The sequence below is a fragment of the Rissa tridactyla genome, chromosome 4 (assembly GCF_028500815.1).
Source record: "Rissa tridactyla isolate bRisTri1 chromosome 4, bRisTri1.patW.cur.20221130, whole genome shotgun sequence".
NCBI classification, from domain to species: domain Eukaryota; kingdom Metazoa; phylum Chordata; class Aves; order Charadriiformes; family Laridae; genus Rissa; species Rissa tridactyla.
In genome coordinates, this window is record NC_071469.1 from 31,907,556 (window position 1) to 31,925,011 (window position 17,456).

A 17,456-nucleotide genomic window follows, 5' to 3' on the forward strand; every position below is an offset into this window, starting at 1 on the left:
ACGGAGGTCACATACTCTTTCTCGGTATCTTGTACAATATTTTTACTTCTCTTGACCTGAGTAGTTAAGTCAGTACTTTGGACGATGTTGCACATGTCTGTATCAAGACAGAAACAGACTGCATACATGAAAATTGTTTAAAGAACAGCTTTTTAAATTATTTACAAAATGTATATTCAAAGGCCTCTTTCTGCAGAAGAGGCCGTACTAAGAACAATTTTCAAGAGACAATTTCCATTTCTGAATTCCAAAGCACACTTTTAAGCAGTACAGGGCTCGGAAAGCTTTCTCTTCGCTTATCTTGAGGCTGCACAAGTACCATTTCTCAAGGTGTAGTTTCCTGGTCAGCTCAGTTCTGTCTAAATCCACGGTGCTACTGTGGCAAGCAGTGGTCCTGTCCCACTACTGCTTGTAACCATGAGCTGGGCTGGATTATGGAACTGACTCTGATGGAAAATAATCATTTGTTGCAGGATTAATTTGCAGATGGATCAATGCCCTCATCTGTCTGACCGTCGCCCATGGGAATGCTAGTGTCCACACCTGCCACCATCTCCCAGCAATGGCACACGCTTACATCAGCTTGTGCTGATCATAAAACCCCACCCTGAGGTTCTTTCTTGGCTGTTCCAGCTCTGATTCACAGAAAAATGCGGTCTCAGGCATGGACTCCCCACCCTTCATGCTTATATTCAGTTTAGTCTGCGGATGCTGATGTCTCCCACCGTCATTACACAAAGAGGCATTTAACGGCTCCATTTCTTAGTCTGAATCAAAGGCAGTCACCAATCTTAGTCACGTAACTGCCCATAAATCAAAGGCGCGTTATGAACCACTTGATTTCTTGCACTGTATAATTGCATGGCCTGTTTCGCACACACGCTTCTAAAAACGCATGTGGCATAGAGCTGGTGCTGTGAAGCCCACCTCTCACAGACATGATGGGAAGAAGGGCAGGCCAGCACCGAGGCGGCTGGTCATGAATTAAGGTCAGGGATGGCGGTACCGTTTCCGCCCTGTCACGCAGAGGGGTTTGCACAGAGGTTTTGCACACTTGCTCTGAGCATGCCATGCATTTCCCGTTTCATGCGCCAGGAACAAAGCCGCTCTCGCTTCTGCAAACCGCGCACGGCAGGCATTGACCACCGACGCGGGGCTGCCACTTTGACCACCGGGGTCCCCCCCCGCTCGCCGGACCCATCGCTAGGCCCTGCGGCAGCACGGCCCAGCCCACGCCCACCGACCAAAGGCGAAAAACGAGGCGGCTGCCACGGCCGCAGGCTCCCCGGCCGGCGGGGGGCGGCTCCCCTCTTCTCCCCATCCCGCACCCGCGGCGAGGCCCCGCCGCCGCCGCCGCCGCCGCCGCCGCCGCCGCCGCCGCCGCTCCCACCCGCCCTCACGGGCCTCGCGCCCTCCCCTCAGCGGCAGCCCAGTGCGCGGGGGCGGGGGGCGGGCGGCGGGCGAGGCGCGCGCGGCCGGCGCCCGCCGCTCCCTCGCGAGAGAGGCGCCACCGCCCCCGCCCCCGCCCCGCGCGCCCCTCCCCGCCCCGCCCCCCGCGCGCGCAGCCCCGCCTGTCCGGCTGGGCTGCGGGCGGGCCGGCGGGCGCGCAGCGCTGGGAGCAGCCATGATGGTGGGTCTCGGGGCGGCCGCGGGGCCGGGGCGGGGCCGGGCCGGGCGGGCGTTGTGCGGCCGGGTCGCTAACCTGTGCGCTTTGTCTCCCCTCACCACCACCCACCGCCGCCACCCGCCCCGGCTGCCGGCCGTGCCCCGCCGCGTCCCCCCACCCCCGGCCCGCTCCGCCTCCTCCTCCTCTTCGCCCCCAGCAGGAAGGCTCGGACGACGGCCCAGATTTCCTCTCGGAGGAGGACCGAGGTGTAAGTGCCGCGGGGAGGGGTTAGGGACCCCGGCGCCTGGGGGGGAGGGGAGGGCAGGGCTGGCCCCCTCCCCCGGGGGCCTCCCCCACCGGGGGCCTCCCCGGGCTGGGCCCGCTGTGGGTAGCGGGGGGGACGCGGGGGACGGTGAGGGTCCGGTGTGCTGGGGTCTGCTGGTGTGGAAATAGCACTGCCTCCCTCTGAAACCAGTCTCTGTGTGCCCCCGTGTTTTGCCTTGAATTTTTCATTCTTCTGTCCCCCAAGTTTTGGAAGGGCAGTTCTTCAATGCTTTTGCTGGAACAGCTTGAGAGGGGGCTGTGGATGCTGCCAGAGATTCCTCTTTTCTCTCTCTCTCGGTGTCCTTCCCTGCTCTGGTACGTGCCCCCCGTCCCCCCGCAGTCACCCCGGCTGTTCTGTGCTCCTGGCCAGGTTGACCAGCCTTGTGGAGAGCACCAGGTTCCATCTTCAATCCTGAGCCAGGCCCTGGGTGGAACAGTCCTGCCCTCTCTCCTCTTTTCAGGCCCCAGAGGTTCTCCCAGAGATGACAATGGGACGTTGACATTGCAGGCGCATGCTGCATAATAAACTCTGTATTGAACAGAAGTTCTGTTGTTGGGACAGGATGCCATGATTATGTTTCTTACTGAGAAAACCTTTTTCTCTTCCCTGCTGTTCTGGCCTTCGTTTTTCTTCTGACTGCTGCATCCATCTTTCTTTGACTTGCCTGCCTCACTTGAGCAACAAATCAGCTAATCTAGTATAACTCATTCAGACTGATTATCCCTACCGGTTAGTATCTTGAGAACGACTGACTGAGCAAGGTAGGAAATCAGCTTCTGGGTTGCTTAGGTTGCCTTGGCTGTTGCTGGCTACTAAAGTGGCTACACCCAGTATATTAGTAAAAATACAAAATCTGAAAAACACTGTGTTAGTATACCCTTTTGTCATGCATGCCATTCTCAAATATAATGTTAAGTAATAAGTGATTTTTGACTGTATGCATGTGGTAGGAATTGATTGCATTTTGTGTTCCAGCTTATGCCCAGAAATTAAAAATGGAATTCTAGTATTGTATTGTGCCAATTCTGGCCTAATACATTTTAGAGCTTTTGCCTTTAATGATACAGCTACTTTAGTAATAATACTGGATAAAAAAGAGAGAAGGTGGAAATTGTTGTCCTTTGAGCGTCTTCAGAACAAGGACTGAAGCAGTTGTTGATTATGGAGTTATATTTCACATAGGTTGCCCCGGGTATTTAGGAACAGACATTGAAGTGCGCAGTTAAGTTGCCTTTATCTGAAAGTGCAGGTAGAATATAACAATGCAGATCTGATCCTGCGTGAAACTTATTTGTTTGGTTATTAGTTTTCTCTCTAAGGCTACAGGTAGTCAGAGTTCATAAGGTAATTTGAAAGCCTTAAGAAATCCCTTAGCAGTCTTGTTTGTGCTGTTGGACAACTTACATCATCTCAGTTGGCCAAGTGCAGTCTTTTTTTTTTTTTTTTTTTCTTCTTCCCTTCCTATCCCTCCCCCATCTTCATCCAGAACTGAGGAATTAAACCAGAACAGTGTCCTTCTCCTTTCCCTAATTTTTTTAGGTTTCTTATTTTCAGTCACTCTGGGATTTTAATTTTTTCACTGCTATGTAAATCCCTGAGGTTAAAACACGGGTTGTTATCTGCATGATTTTGATTGTGATACAGAAAATCTAATCAAAAGCAATACTGGCAGTCTATTCATGAATGGATTTGCTGTGCTTTAATCTTCAAAACCATAACTTTTTTGTCTTCGTAGCAGTAGTAAAAATAAACATCTTTTCATAAAATGTTTCCCTGGTTCTGATTTGTCGCCTTCCTCTGTTTGCAATGAAAAAACGAGTAGGTCAAGCCTTTACTGGAAAGCACGAATGACAACTTCTGGTTAGAGTAATTGAGCTTTTAGTTTCGAAAATCTTTCCTCTCTAGAATTCAGATATTGCTATGACATCTGTACTTTTAACTCTTGTTGGCCAGCTATAGTTGTGTTAACGTGGGGGTGATGGCATTAAAAGAAGGCTGGAAATTATGCTGACGCCACATAAAACAGTAATTCTCAAGCAATTGTGTTATACCATATGGAGCCTTTTCCGGAGAATTGTAAAACAGAGCACTGAGAATCATCTTTGAGGAAGTAGCAGTGGGTGGTCTGTAGAAGGAACTTATTATAAGCGGTCTGCGTAAAATGAACTTGCGGGAATTGCTTTTCTAAATCTCACTTAGGAAGATACTATTGAGTTCGCTTGGAGTAACTCAGTTCCTGTTGGGCTTTCTTGTGATCTCTCTAACATAAACAATACGTGCTTTGAAAGGTGGTATACTAGTACTGTCTTGTGTGTTTTATATCTGTATAAACTTTAGCCGACTTGGCTAATGCTCTTGTCTACTCGTTTAGGGGAAATGAGCTATACCTTAGAACAGGTCTGCTTGAAACTTAATACCCTGATGATACTTAGTAGTCTTTTGTTGTAAAAGTATTGTTTGTTTCCCTTGCTTTTCGTATTTATCTGCCTGTAAAGAACCGCTGAAGAAAGGGTCCTTTTTCTTTAACGTTTTTGAAAGAGCTTAGAGTATAGAAATCATTGTTGATAAGGGATGGCACTACCTAGGAATGTAAGGTTTGGTTGTTTCCCTTGTCTCTACCAGCTTCCTCCCATTATCATTTGAAGTATAATTGATCCTTAAGCAAGGGCTTAGGTGCTAAATCCTCTTCTTGCATTGTGTTCTCATTTAGTACTGTAAGGTTGCTTAGCCCTGATTTTGGCTTCTGGTATTTTCTAGACCCTTTGAATAAAACAGGGGCTTTCTTGGTAGAACATAGGAAACTGTAAAGCAGCTAAATTAAGTTAGCTTTTGTTTCACAAGTTGTTCAGCATTGGTGTAGAGCATGTATGTAAGCGTAAAATTATTGTGCTATGTTGTATGTATTAGATTGCAGGGAAGGGGGATAAGATACGAAGGAACTGTATCCCACCTCCATTTTTTCCAGAATTTGAGGTACTTTCATTTCTGTTTTCATACAAATAAGATTTTTTTTATCCATATCAGGTTTTGTAGCATTTTATTTTTTAATTTTCTACTCCTTTCATGACTAGAAAACCATCCATTGGTGGTGATTTTGTTTTGGAAGTAGTGATGAAGAGATTGCTTAAGTTGTGTGATGATATTGTTTGTGAATTTAATTCCCAGGAATGCAACGTGAACCACTGTGTCACATGAATACATTTAAAGTCCTTCAACTTTCTGATTGTCTTTGACACCTTTCATAAATGCTTCATTACCATTGCAGATTAAAATGTTCCCTGTTGGCAGTCAGGTTACACAGCATAATTTAACATATGATTAAACTCTTCAAAACTGTTACAAACTTAATTCAGTATAAATCAAACAAATAGTCCTTTACAGTTAGTTGTACGTCATGAGTGAAGTTGTCATGTTTAGGTAGTTCTTAATTTTCTCAGTACAGATAAGCATTTTGTTTCTAAAGCTGTGAATAGAGCATATGGCCAGGGCATGCTGCACTAGAGACTGCATACACACTAGTGACAAACTTGAACAGCTGTTATACCGAGTCCTAGAATTTTGTACTGTACCACTTTTTTTTTTTTTTAAAAAAAAAAGGGAGGGAGGAAAAAAAAGTATTTTAGTAGAAATTTGTGTGACCTGCGGAAGACTACAAAAGTACTATTTGGAAAATCCATGTTATTTGCTGCGAGTATTCTGTTAATGTGTTCTGGGGGACCAGAGAAAAACAAACAGTACCTGAGACATCGTAACCACTAAGAACTTTTTTACGAGCTGAAAAATGTGGTGTCATGACTTAAGGCAGACATTGGTATGTCAGATTATATTTTTGTTTCCTAAATTAGATGTTAAGCACATTAGAAACTCAGTAGGAGCTAGGAGATTCTGCCTCTGAGAAGTGCTCTGCAATGGATCCTTGCATGGTAATGTGCCTTTGTGAGGCAGTGACCCCCTAAACCTTGGGAAAACAAAACAAAAAGCGATGCCTGAGTCACGTGTGTGAATATGTTACTGTGCAGTGGTTTTAATGATTTGCAACTTTGCTGTAAGGAAAAGCTATTACCAGTTGTGTAATAGCTATTGAACTGTTATATTTTGCTAGCCTAGCAGAATATGCTAGATGGTGTGATTTTTGGTTTACTTTAATACACTAATTCTAAGTTACATTAGCCTGGTTGCTGCTGTGTAAGCAGCAGAGTTGTCTATGCATTGAGGTTAACAAGAAAACCAGAATGGGAGCTGACCGCTGTGATTCTTAAGATAAGGATTAAGATAACTGGTGGAAAACAAGATGTGGCAGTTGATGCTTCTCTCCTAGTGCTGTTCCAGTGCCTTGCAGTGTTCCCTTCAAAATCAGCTCATGTGTAACCTTTGTACTGTGTGTTGCTGGTACTTAAAGCATTTTTTGTGCTTGAGTAGGGACTTCAAAATGTAGTCATGAAAAATTCTGCAGGAAAAAAAAAAAATCTGTATCTTTGTATGGCAAAGCATTTATATACTATAGAATGTGATATTTCTAGAAAAAATGCAGCTTCAAAGAAAACAGCATCTCAGTAATAAGTAAGCCTCATGAGCATGACATTGAAATATTTTTTGACAATGTGATTGCAGAAGTTTTCAGAGTTAGCCTTAGTACTCGTGAAAATATTCTGAATGTCTGTTGATCATGATGATGAGATTGTCATGGGACAAATTGCTGTAGAACAAAAAGGGTGCAAGCGTGAGGGGACTTGAATTTCCAGTTTGTGGTCTAGGTGATGTTCTAGTTTCACTAAGTATACTGTTGAAGCCTTTGGTCCAGTTACTGCCAAACATTGCAGTGCTCAGATAATCTTACAATTTTTTTTTTATATTTGATCATTCTCTCATTTTATTTTTGATGTGACTTCAGAATTATTTTGTGAGAGAGTTCAAGTTTCATGTCTTGTGAAAAATAATATGCATATTCTTTTGCCATTTCTCGTGCTGATTTTTAAAAGATGAAATCTGTAGTTTGGGATGTTTTGTTTTCTGTTTGTTTTGGTTTTTTTCTTTTTCTGTCTTTTCAGAAAAATATTTCCAAGGAGACTTAGTTTTGTGAAGTTCAGGGTATTTTTTTAAGTTTTCTCAATATATCATGGGAAGTATTAAACAAAAGAATAGTGTAAGACAATGTGAGTAAACCAGATCTTTAATAGCTCTTGCTCCTTTGAAATAGAGGATTACTTTTCTCCTTAAAAGTAACTTTCCAACTGTTAGTACCTCTATAACTACCTTTACAAGTACGTTTACTTACAGCAGGTTGTCAATTCAGGTGAGCAGGGGGAATGAAGAGAAAAATGAAGAGAAAAACCTACTGAACTTGCTGTCTGTAAATGTACTTTGTCTTCTCGATTACTAGCAAGTTAACAATATACAGAAATGGTAATAGTGCACTAACAAGGAGTATGGTAAAGGAAATTATTTGTATGGTCACGTGTGCCATGAGGAATACTACTGAAATTTCTTTTTCCACTGGAAAAAATCTTTTAGTGTTAAGGCTTTTTGTAGTCTATCTTCTGTCTTTTAAGGTTGTTCAGCATTGCAGGATCAGGGTTCTTCTCAGGGAAAGAATAAGGGAAATATAATTAACTTTTTTTATTATTATTTTAAGCTAAATAATTTTTCTTTGTTTAGCTTAGAGCAATAAATGTAGATCTCCAGACTGATGCTGCTCTGCAAGTGGATATCTCAGATGCTCTCAGTGAGAGGGACAAAGTGAAATTCACTGTCCATACAAAGGTAAAAGCCTGGGTTTGTACACTGAATATGTTCGTAATTGTATAGAAAAGAAAGTTTGCTTAAACTGTTTATTGAAGCACGTGTAACACAATCCAAAGGAAATGAGAAAGTAGCGTTATCTCATGTTTAAGAGACTGTGTATCTGCAGTGCTTAAGAAAAAGACGGCTAAAAAGTTAAGAGGTTAAAAAACGGCTTAGAAAAAAATCCATGTTCCGTTTTTTGTACTGATGTGTTGTCATGCCATTCCCATGCTTATCATTTGGCCTATTTACAAGTACCTAAATATTCTTCAGTATAGTTTTTTATTACATTAGCTATGGTTTCAGATTCTAAAAGTGTATTTCATAATGGAATTACATTCAAGAATCATTTTCAGTTATTGCTTGTTTATGGCTTTTCTTCTTTTTTTAGATTTGAATGTTTATTGATTGCAGAATCACAGAATGGTTGAGGTTGAATAAAATTTCTGGAGATCATTTAGTCCCTTCTCCTCCCTCACTCCCACCATTAAATCAGGGTGAACCAGAGCACGTTTCTCAGGGCTTGTCTGTTTGGGTTTTGAATATCTCCAAGGGTAGAGACACTACAACCTCTTTGGGCAACCCATTGCAATTGATTGCTGCACTAATTAAGACAGGGGTAATTATTGCAGTACCAACTTTTTTGGTCAAATCCTTACTTGGATGATTGGATTATTTTTACAGGGATATTTTTATTGTTCCTTCAAGGTGTTTTTCATATAGTAAACGTTGTGGGTTTTAGGGGGTTTTTTTTTGGTGTGTGGGTTTGTTTGGGGGTTTTTTGTTTAGTTGTTTTTTTTTTTTTTAATAATCCTTCCTCCTTTTCCCCTTCTAGAGTTCCTTACCAAATTTCAAACAAAATGAGTTTTCTGTTGTCCGGCAACATGAAGAGTTTATTTGGCTTCATGATTCTTTTGTTGAGAATGAGGACTATGCTGGCTATATCGTAAGTATTGCAGTTGTCTTGGTTTACATGCACTGTTTTCTGTGGACTGTACCAAAAGTACTTGTGGCTGCTTTTAAGTGCAATGGAAACAGCAGATGTTCATTCCTTCTAAAATCAGATCAGATGCTCTAATACTTCACTTTATGCAATTACACGAAATTAGTGGTTGAAGCGACCTTGGAGGAAAGTTACTGTAGTTGTCATACTTTCTTACCTTTCACTCCTAAAGACTGAGTAGTTCAGTCTGTACCCAAGTGTATTTTTAGTCTACCGCGTTAAAAGTGTGGGAAATAGGTTAACTGTATAACTCGCTGGTATTGTTTTTGCAAGCTAATGTTTAACTTAGTTACAATTTCCATGTTGCTTTTGTTTTAGCTGGAATGGCAGAGTGCAGTAACTGAGCTCTAGTAATTAGACTGTTCCAGTTTTCATCATGAAGATCAGAATAATTTTACCATAAATCAGTTGGAGGGGAAATAACCAGCACAAATACCATCTAGAACTACAGAGAACCTTAATATGCAACTTAACAACTTACGTTTTGAAGTTTGTTTCAGGCTTCCAGGGAACAGAGGTCCCAAAACAGTCACATTATGATATTGCCTATTAAAAATGGGTGTTGCTGTTCCTACTTTAATTAAAAATAGGAATATTTGTCATCTTGGTGTGAAAGTTAGGTATTCATTTTGTGTTTGGGGAGCTGTCTACTGATTCAGAAGGTAAAGGTCTATTTCTAATAGTGAGTACATAATCGTGAATATAATCTGTGATGTGTCATACCATTCTTAAGCTATTTTTTTTTCAGTCAGAAAGCTATTTGAAGTGACTAGACCTTCAGTGTGGTAATAGCTAGTTTCAGACAGTTGACTGCGTAGATGCTGGATTTTTCTTTTTTGTAATGCATTAATGTAATGGGCAAATATCGGTGAACTAAAATTTAAGCATAGTTTAGCTTTGTTCTGTGTCCCTTTACTGATAGCAATTCAGAATTAGTTTGACTATGGTGTTTTCTCTTTCAAGTTTAAAATGCTATATTACAGGATTAACCTAGAGACTTGTTTACTGTGTGCTTTGTTATTTCAACAGATGTATCTTTAGTGTCAACAGTGCTGTGAGAAACAACTAATGGCTGCAAACAATATGGAATGGACTTTTTTTGGTTTAAAGTTTCGGGGAGTTATAAATGGATGGTGTGAAAACAACTGTGGAATTCTTTTTTTCTTTAAGCAAGAAACGATCCTGACCAAATAAGCTAAACCAAAACTAATTATAAAATAATGATTTCAAGGTTTAATTCATTGTAGTGTGAAAGCTAGGTATTATTTGGTTTCTGTTGCAATTAAAATACTGAAGCCATTAGTTAATTCTTTAGTAATCTTCCAGGACACTTGGCCAAAATTGGTATAGTAATGCAGCATGTCTAACTCATGAATGAGAGAATTTATCCATAAAAACTGTAATGAATGATGAAAGAGAGAGCCATATATTAAAAAGCTGCTGGCAATTTACAGTTCCTGTACTGAATGGATGTTGTTTGACTAAGAAGATGTGCAATTTAAAAAAAAATTGATTCAATTCCAGATTCCACCAGCACCACCCAGGCCTGACTTTGATGCCTCAAGGGAGAAATTGCAGAAACTTGGAGAAGGGGAAGGATCAATGACTAAAGAAGAATTCACCAAGATGAAACAAGAACTGGAGGCGTATGTAGACTTGATTACTACTTTTTTTTTCTTTTTTTTTTTCTCTTTTTTTATCTTTTAATGCTGTTTGCTGTCCCATGTTCCTGTTTACTTTAATGGTTCTTTGTGAGATACAGGCTTGAAAATCCAATTGCTACATAACGAGGGTTATCTTAGTGATCATGATCAGAGCCATTAGGAAAATTGTAGAAATAATTTCATGGAAGATATTCTGAAACAGGGAAAAAATCAGCTTGTTCTTGAGCATTCTTTCATAAGGAAAAAACACAGAACACCCGCAAAGGGATGAGTTTATACATGTAGTGATTGAACTAGGGATTTTTGCATGTGGTTGGTACGGTAAACATAGATGCCAACCTTCTGTTCCCCAAGAAATGTGGAGATTCCTAGAAAATACTTTCTTTTGACACTCCCTTATTTTGGACAAGGAGAATATACTTCCTGAAGATAGTATTTTCCCTTACTGTGAATTTAATGTGTATTGAAATATCTGCTTTAAGGCTTTTGGTCCATATTGAGTTACGCAGTGAAGTTTCTCCTTGCTTCATCCACTTTCCTTATCATGCATTCACTTCTTTGATCTTTTTTCTGTCATTGGTTTCAGTTTTCAAGTGTATATTTACGCTGCTTCTAGACTGCTTCTATCAAGAGCTCTGAATTGGCAAGAAAAGTACATAGAACTCTTAGAACTGCTGTTTTCCCTCTGAACTCCAGCTGCTGTGAGCAAATGTCTTAAAAAGCTCTGTATTAGTGTTACGTACAATGTAATTTATAGCAGAGTAGATATACACTTCATATGCAGAAAACTGGAAATTTAGCAAAACACTATAGACTTTAAAGAATCTGTGGTTTTCCAGCGGCCCTGATCATGATTCTCTTGTGGTCTGGTTAGGGGTTGGATAACACAGAAAACTTTGGGTTTCTTCTACTGCCACCTCCATCCTCTGCATCCTCCTTTTTTGTCTTCACTGAATGACTACTACTCTCACTGAGATCAAACATCTCCCAACACTGGCCCTGCTGGTTTGCTGGTATGTAAATCTTAACCTCCTTGCACACAGTGGAAGCAAAAGTGTTGATTATCATTTCACTGTTTGACCTCAGAATGGGGAAAAGAGATCCTTCCTCATTTCTAGACAAGTTACCCCTTATTCATTGAATTTGCAAAGCAAAATGAATTCTAGCAAACTTGTATTGATAAGAATGCCTTCCTCTTAATTAAATCACAAATGAGTAATTGCTTTAAAGTTGAGTTGGATGAACCGGGCAGCTATGTGATTGTCATGGTTAAATGTGATTTTTTTTTCTTTTTTTTTTTTGTTGTACCTACCAAACGCAGCACTTAATTTCACTTTTAGAACCTCTATGAAGCAAGACAGCCCAAAAAGGCTAGGTGCTTTAACATGGAATAAAAGACTGCTATCTAAAGAGCTAACAAAACTACATGAACATTTAAATAAGTAAGGAGGGTGCAAATAGGCAAGGGGATGGAGATGGGGAGGAAGGAATTTGCACGTCAGCTACACAGTGCCTAGTGACTGTAGTCTGTATCTCAATTTCTTGATTTTGGGGGAGCTGGGGAAATGACAATTAAATGAGGTTACACTTTCAGCAAACCAGTCGGTATTAGCTAGCCTTAAAAATTAGAATGCATTTGTTGAGTCTTCATTAAAAGTCTCTCCATAATACGGTAGGGCTTCAAATTTCCCCCTGGTATTAACATTGTACTATTTATTTATCAATACATCAAATATTGGAGTGATAACCTCTACTATATTGGCTTATAATTTTGTATCCTTACTGAGGATCTCTTAAAGCTTCTGACTAGGCTTATCTCAAACTTTATTGCTTCACATGAAATTCTTATGTATGTCTTGTTTCTTGTTTTCAGTGAATATTTGGCAATATTCAAGAAGACAGTTGCAATGCATGAAGTGTTTTTGTGTCGCGTGGCAGCGCATCCTATTTTGAGAAAGGATTTAAATTTCCATGTATTCTTGGAATATAATCAGGATGTGAGTATTGGAAACTGAATTGCTGGTGAGAGAAATCAAGATGTACTTTTATGGTAGGATGGAAAACTGATTAAGAGGGCTTTACCTCCTGGAGCAAATTGCATCAATTCCTTCATACCAGACATATTTGTATTGTAAAAGTTAGAAATTCATTTAGTCTGTACGAGTTCATTTTTTTGCCACCTGGGGAACCAAATGCACTATGTGCTCTAGCCTCAGCATTAAAAATATTAATGAGAATCCAATATGTTTTGGATTAAATAGATTAGCTTTTGGTGGTGATTTCATGTGATGTTATACCTGTCCACTCTTTGACTGAATTTTATGATTTATTTTATTTTGTGGGGAAGGATGATGCAACAAAGATGGAATGCTAATATTTAGGATTTGGAACTGTGGTTTAAATTCTGTTGCTAACAAAACTAGAGAGGACTTCTAATAAAATATTCTGATAAGTAAAACCCTTTGGTTAATAATGTAGGTGAAAACTTGGTTAATTTTTTTCCTAGATATTGGACTTGTGTGGCTATACACATGTTACATACTGAGTTGCTATCGAATTTTGAGTTAATGGAGAGGACTTCATGGATTCATAATAACTCTTTGGTGTTGGAGTTGGTGGTTGCTTGTATTCTGCAACCAGTTTTTAGTTGCTTTTTAAAATTGCAGAAATCAGCATTGAATGTTGAACAAATCAAAATTACAAAGATTGGCTCAACTGAGTGCATGTTTAACTTCAAAATATCTTGTTGCTTGATGTAGAAATGCTTACTGGTTCAGGAACTCAGTTTACCTAAATTGGTCAAGTTTAGATGGACAGGAAGAGTGTGAGGAGGCTGAAACCAATGTTATCCTCAGTGCAGTGACTGGGAAATGGTTCTGTAGTTTCTGAAAGTCAAAGATCTGCCATTCTACACTGAAAAGAGCAAAACCTGGTTATATTAGGTTAACTCAATAGCTATACTGTGCAGGATAAATACTGTTATTATTGGTAACTGAAATGTACGCCTTGTACATTTGGTGTTATCTGTTTTTTTTCTTCCTGCAGTGGTATTTTAAGTCTAGTAAATGAGGTAGTCTCTCATTCTGGGTGCACGGTGCTCTGTCCCCATTAATGCAGAGTGTAAGACTAAGCAGAGAGCAGGAAAACTGGTTTAGGAGTAGCATGTTGTGGTATATAGCTCTATTTATTTATTTTTTTCTTAAAACTTTATTGCCTCCAGAAAATGAACTATACTTGATAAATGAACTTGTTTTTCAGTTGAGCGTTCGTGGGAAAAATAAGAAAGAGAAACTTGAAGACTTCTTTAAAAATATGGTTAAATCAGCAGATGGTGTCATTGTTTCAGGAGTAAAGGTGATTACTGCTTACGTTTCAAGATTTAAAATGTGTTAACATTATTGTCCCCTTTTTTTAATGAAGCAGAAATTTGCAAAGCTACAAAAAAGGGATTTTTGTAGCAGTGCAACTTAAGAATGAGGCAGAGCGTGGCACGTAACGTGTGGCCCTGGATGCAGGATAATTGAGAGCTGTCTGATTTTTTCTGTGAAAGATGGCTTTCGGTACTCTTTCCCCTGTTTTATGAAATTAAACATTTTTTTAATCTGTAGATAGTTGATCTGTCTGTTCTGTCCTGTTATTTTATATAGTGAGAAGGTATTAGCTTTGACAACTGCTGCAGCTCAGAAGGTACTAATGCAGTGTGAATTTTACCAGCCTTGTAAATACATTCTACTCTTTCAAAGCTAAGAGCAGCAGTAGAGGTGATACTGTTTTTCCCAGTAGATGCAAGAATGTAACTGAGACAAAAAAAAAAAAAAAGGGGAATGAAAAAAAAATGTAATGAAAATTTAATTTAATTTTGACTTTTCCTAAAGTTGAGATATTTTTTATAACAAGCATAAATTCTGCGAAAGATTATTTTGATCTCCTTTCTTTCTAGTGGTAACTTTCAATTTGCAAGCAAATTAGAGGGCTAAAGTTCCTAGTTGTAAAACTTTGAGCTTTGAAACTGGTGGAAAGTGGATATAATAATGGATTAATTATGACTTGGAGAAAAATATGAAACCAGCAGTTTTCATAAGTACATTGTTCAAACCCATATTGTAGGCTATTCCATGGTACTGAGCATCTGTGCTATTTTAGAAGGGTTTTGTGAATAAATATAAACCAAATATCTAAAATTGTAATACGGAAAATATTAAAACTTTACCTGCATTTACCAACTCGAAAGAAATCTGTCATTAAGATCAGTGTTCCTGAGCTAGGTGTTCATATCGTCTCTGCTGTGACCCGCAGCATCTGTGCAACTGGGTGTCTTTCTTCCCCCTTCCCTTTTTCTAGGTAGATGTCCTTTTATTAAGTCCTTGACATTTATTCTATTTTTCTGTCACCAAAGTGGTAGTTAGTAGTGAAATTATTTCCGTCACTTCAGGTTTAGTTACCTAGACCTTTAAGGTGCTTGTTGCAAATTCTTGATTCTTAATAAATTCTTAATAAACTTCAGATCATGATAAAATAAATTAAGAAGAAATCAGTTTATATAAATGATGTTTTAGACAATAAAAATAGATTGCATTTCATGTCACAGCAATATATCTGAAGTTACTCTGCAATTGCTCTGTACAGTGAGTGAAATCCTGTTTTTTTTTTTTTTGTAGGATGTGGATGACTTCTTTGAACATGAAAGAACATTCCTTGTAGAATATCACAACCGAGTCAAAGATGCTTCTGCCAAATCTGATAAAATGACAAGATCACATAAAAGTGAGTTCTTTTTCTAGGGTGAAAATAGTACTAGTTAATGTATACAGAAGTGATTTGTGGGGAGCAGTAATTTCTAGTTTTCTTTTTGCATGTGAAAAGTGAGTTAATTTCTCCAAGTGTAGTCTTCGAATAGTCTAAAGAAGTTTAATCTGACTTTCAAAGTTCAGCCTTTGCTGTAATAGACTAGGAGTAAGAACAGCCTGAAGCAACACTGAAGATATCTTGATTCTTCATGCTGTCCCGTTGAAGAGAAACACACTTTATGTAATAATATTTCTTCGAAGTCTGAGTCTTAGACTTTAAAGTGTAAAGGTGGGTAATACAGCAGTATATGTGATTTAACTCCCAGTGAAGTTGCTCTGGATTGGATCAGTTTGCATTCATCAGAGTGCAATTTCTTGGCACACTAGGCATTGCGTTACCTTGCTGAGCCGCAAACTCCTCTTCGGGCCATTGGTTGTAGTCTAGGAAATTAGGTTTCCATTTTTCAGCCTTTTAGAATGGAGACTGGAATGTGTATATTCACTAGCCTGGTTTGCAGGACCCCTTTTCTTACTGAGGTGAGATTTTTTCCACTTAGCTATTGATTTCTCTTCTTGAGCTGAGTGCTAGCTAATATGATTTCTGGAAGCTTTAGGTAGTCTTCTCAAGTGCAGCGCATTTATTTGAGAAAATGGAAAATCTTTGGTTTAGGACTACTGTGTTTGGTTTAGGATTACTGTATTTTGAGACGCTCAGAAAAAGGTTGACCTTTAGTGCCCTTGATTTTAAGTTTTTGTGCCTTAGATAAATCAAAATTGAACTACTAGATTCTCTCTACTTTCTCGAAGTTTGTGTCTGATTCACAGATTCTGTCTTTCCTTTCTACAGTAATACAGTTGACACAAAACCAGGCCACAAATCTTTTATGAATCTTGATTGGTAAGGACTCTAAAGTGGATGTTGAATGAGACATTAAACCAAGAATTTACTGAGCTCTTCAGATGCTTCTCTTGCTGTTGTATGAAGACTGAGTCCTTTGTAGCTTTAGTGCCTATGCTAGGAGGTGGGGAAAGTCAGTTATGGTTTAATGAAGTACTAAGTGACTTTGTGTCTTCATTGAGTTCCCATCTGAAGTGGTTTCTGGTGTTTTGTTTGCTCTCTTAAAATGAAAATTGAACCTCGTTCATGGTAGTTAGGTACCAAACTTCAGGTAGTGAGACGGCCTTTCACGTTGTTTGTAGAACCAGGAAAAATGGTAGAAATGAGATTGTAGAGGATCTGATGGGAAAGGATTGATCAAACTCGTGACAAAGCTTCACTGGTTTTCAGACTCAAATCACCTAGGATGTTTATTAACAACTTTTATCAAACTGCGAATTGGGACCAATGGCACCTTTTGTAATCCTGGCTAAAGCAGGAGAGCAGTGACCTGGGAAAGCCCGTTTTGGAAACTGGCAATCTGCAGTTTATGGATAACTTATGATTGACAGAGCAAAGATACTGACTTCCTATTTCCAGCAGAAAATCTATTTTTACATTTAAATGGGAGGAATAGAAGGGGAGGTTAATGGCTTCCTAATACTATTCTTCACTGTAACCAATCAACTGATGCCCTTGGGATGTATGGAGTAATGAATTGGGTGGAAGGTGACCCAATCAATCTGTTAAAACAAGGTTGTGTTATTTTAAAAAAAAAAAAAAAAAAAAAAAAAAGATAATTTCGCTTAAAGGCATATAAACTTAAAAAATAGCAAGCAAGTATATTTTCCTATTCATTGCTTGGATCTGTTAGCATTTTCATCATCCATTGAGTTTATACTAAAAGGTCTTTAAAAAAGCTATCTGTGCAAAGATTTGATTTTTATGATTACTATATAGCAATTCCTCACTAGCCAAGTTACGCAGCCTTCTTTACAAACCCTGCTTCTAATTTCATTGTTTAAAATGCTTTAACACTAATGTTACTTCAATCAGTGACCACTTGTTGATGAGGTGAGGGTTTCTTGAAAACTAGATGTGTGCTAGAAAAGGTGCTGTGCGTATAGCACTGTGTTTTGGTAGTTTGGAGTTTGTATTCAGTTTACTACTCTCAAGCATACTGCCTTATTCTTCATTACTGTTAGGCTGTGATTTTTTTTCCAAATAGCTTTATACTTTAGATTCAGACTTTAGATGTTGAGTTTGTACATCTTCAAAATAAAACCTAACACAGTTGCACAATAAATTTACTCAGCAGGTGCTAATTGTATTAAATATCCCCAGCTAAATTGCAGACTTCCCGGTTTGGTGAGAGCACCGTGTTTGTTGTGTGAAGTTATCCTTCATAAAAAG

At 39.3% G+C, this 17,456-nt stretch overlaps 1 protein-coding gene across 1 annotated transcript in view; it reads left to right on the forward strand.

The window, feature by feature from the left end:
• The first annotated feature begins 1,572 nt into the window (after positions 1-1,572).
• Positions 1,573-17,456, forward strand: part of SNX6 (sorting nexin 6) — a 28,282-nt gene continuing 12,398 nt past the window's right edge. The window contains exons 1-8 of the mRNA XM_054200704.1: positions 1,573-1,630; positions 1,824-1,874; positions 7,587-7,691; positions 8,548-8,658; positions 10,240-10,361; positions 12,253-12,376; positions 13,638-13,733; positions 15,038-15,143. Of these exons, the coding sequence (XP_054056679.1) occupies positions 1,625-1,630; positions 1,824-1,874; positions 7,587-7,691; positions 8,548-8,658; positions 10,240-10,361; positions 12,253-12,376; positions 13,638-13,733; positions 15,038-15,143 (721 nt within the window). The 5' untranslated portion in view covers positions 1,573-1,624. The remainder of the gene's footprint in view (positions 1,631-1,823; positions 1,875-7,586; positions 7,692-8,547; positions 8,659-10,239; positions 10,362-12,252; positions 12,377-13,637; positions 13,734-15,037; positions 15,144-17,456) is intronic.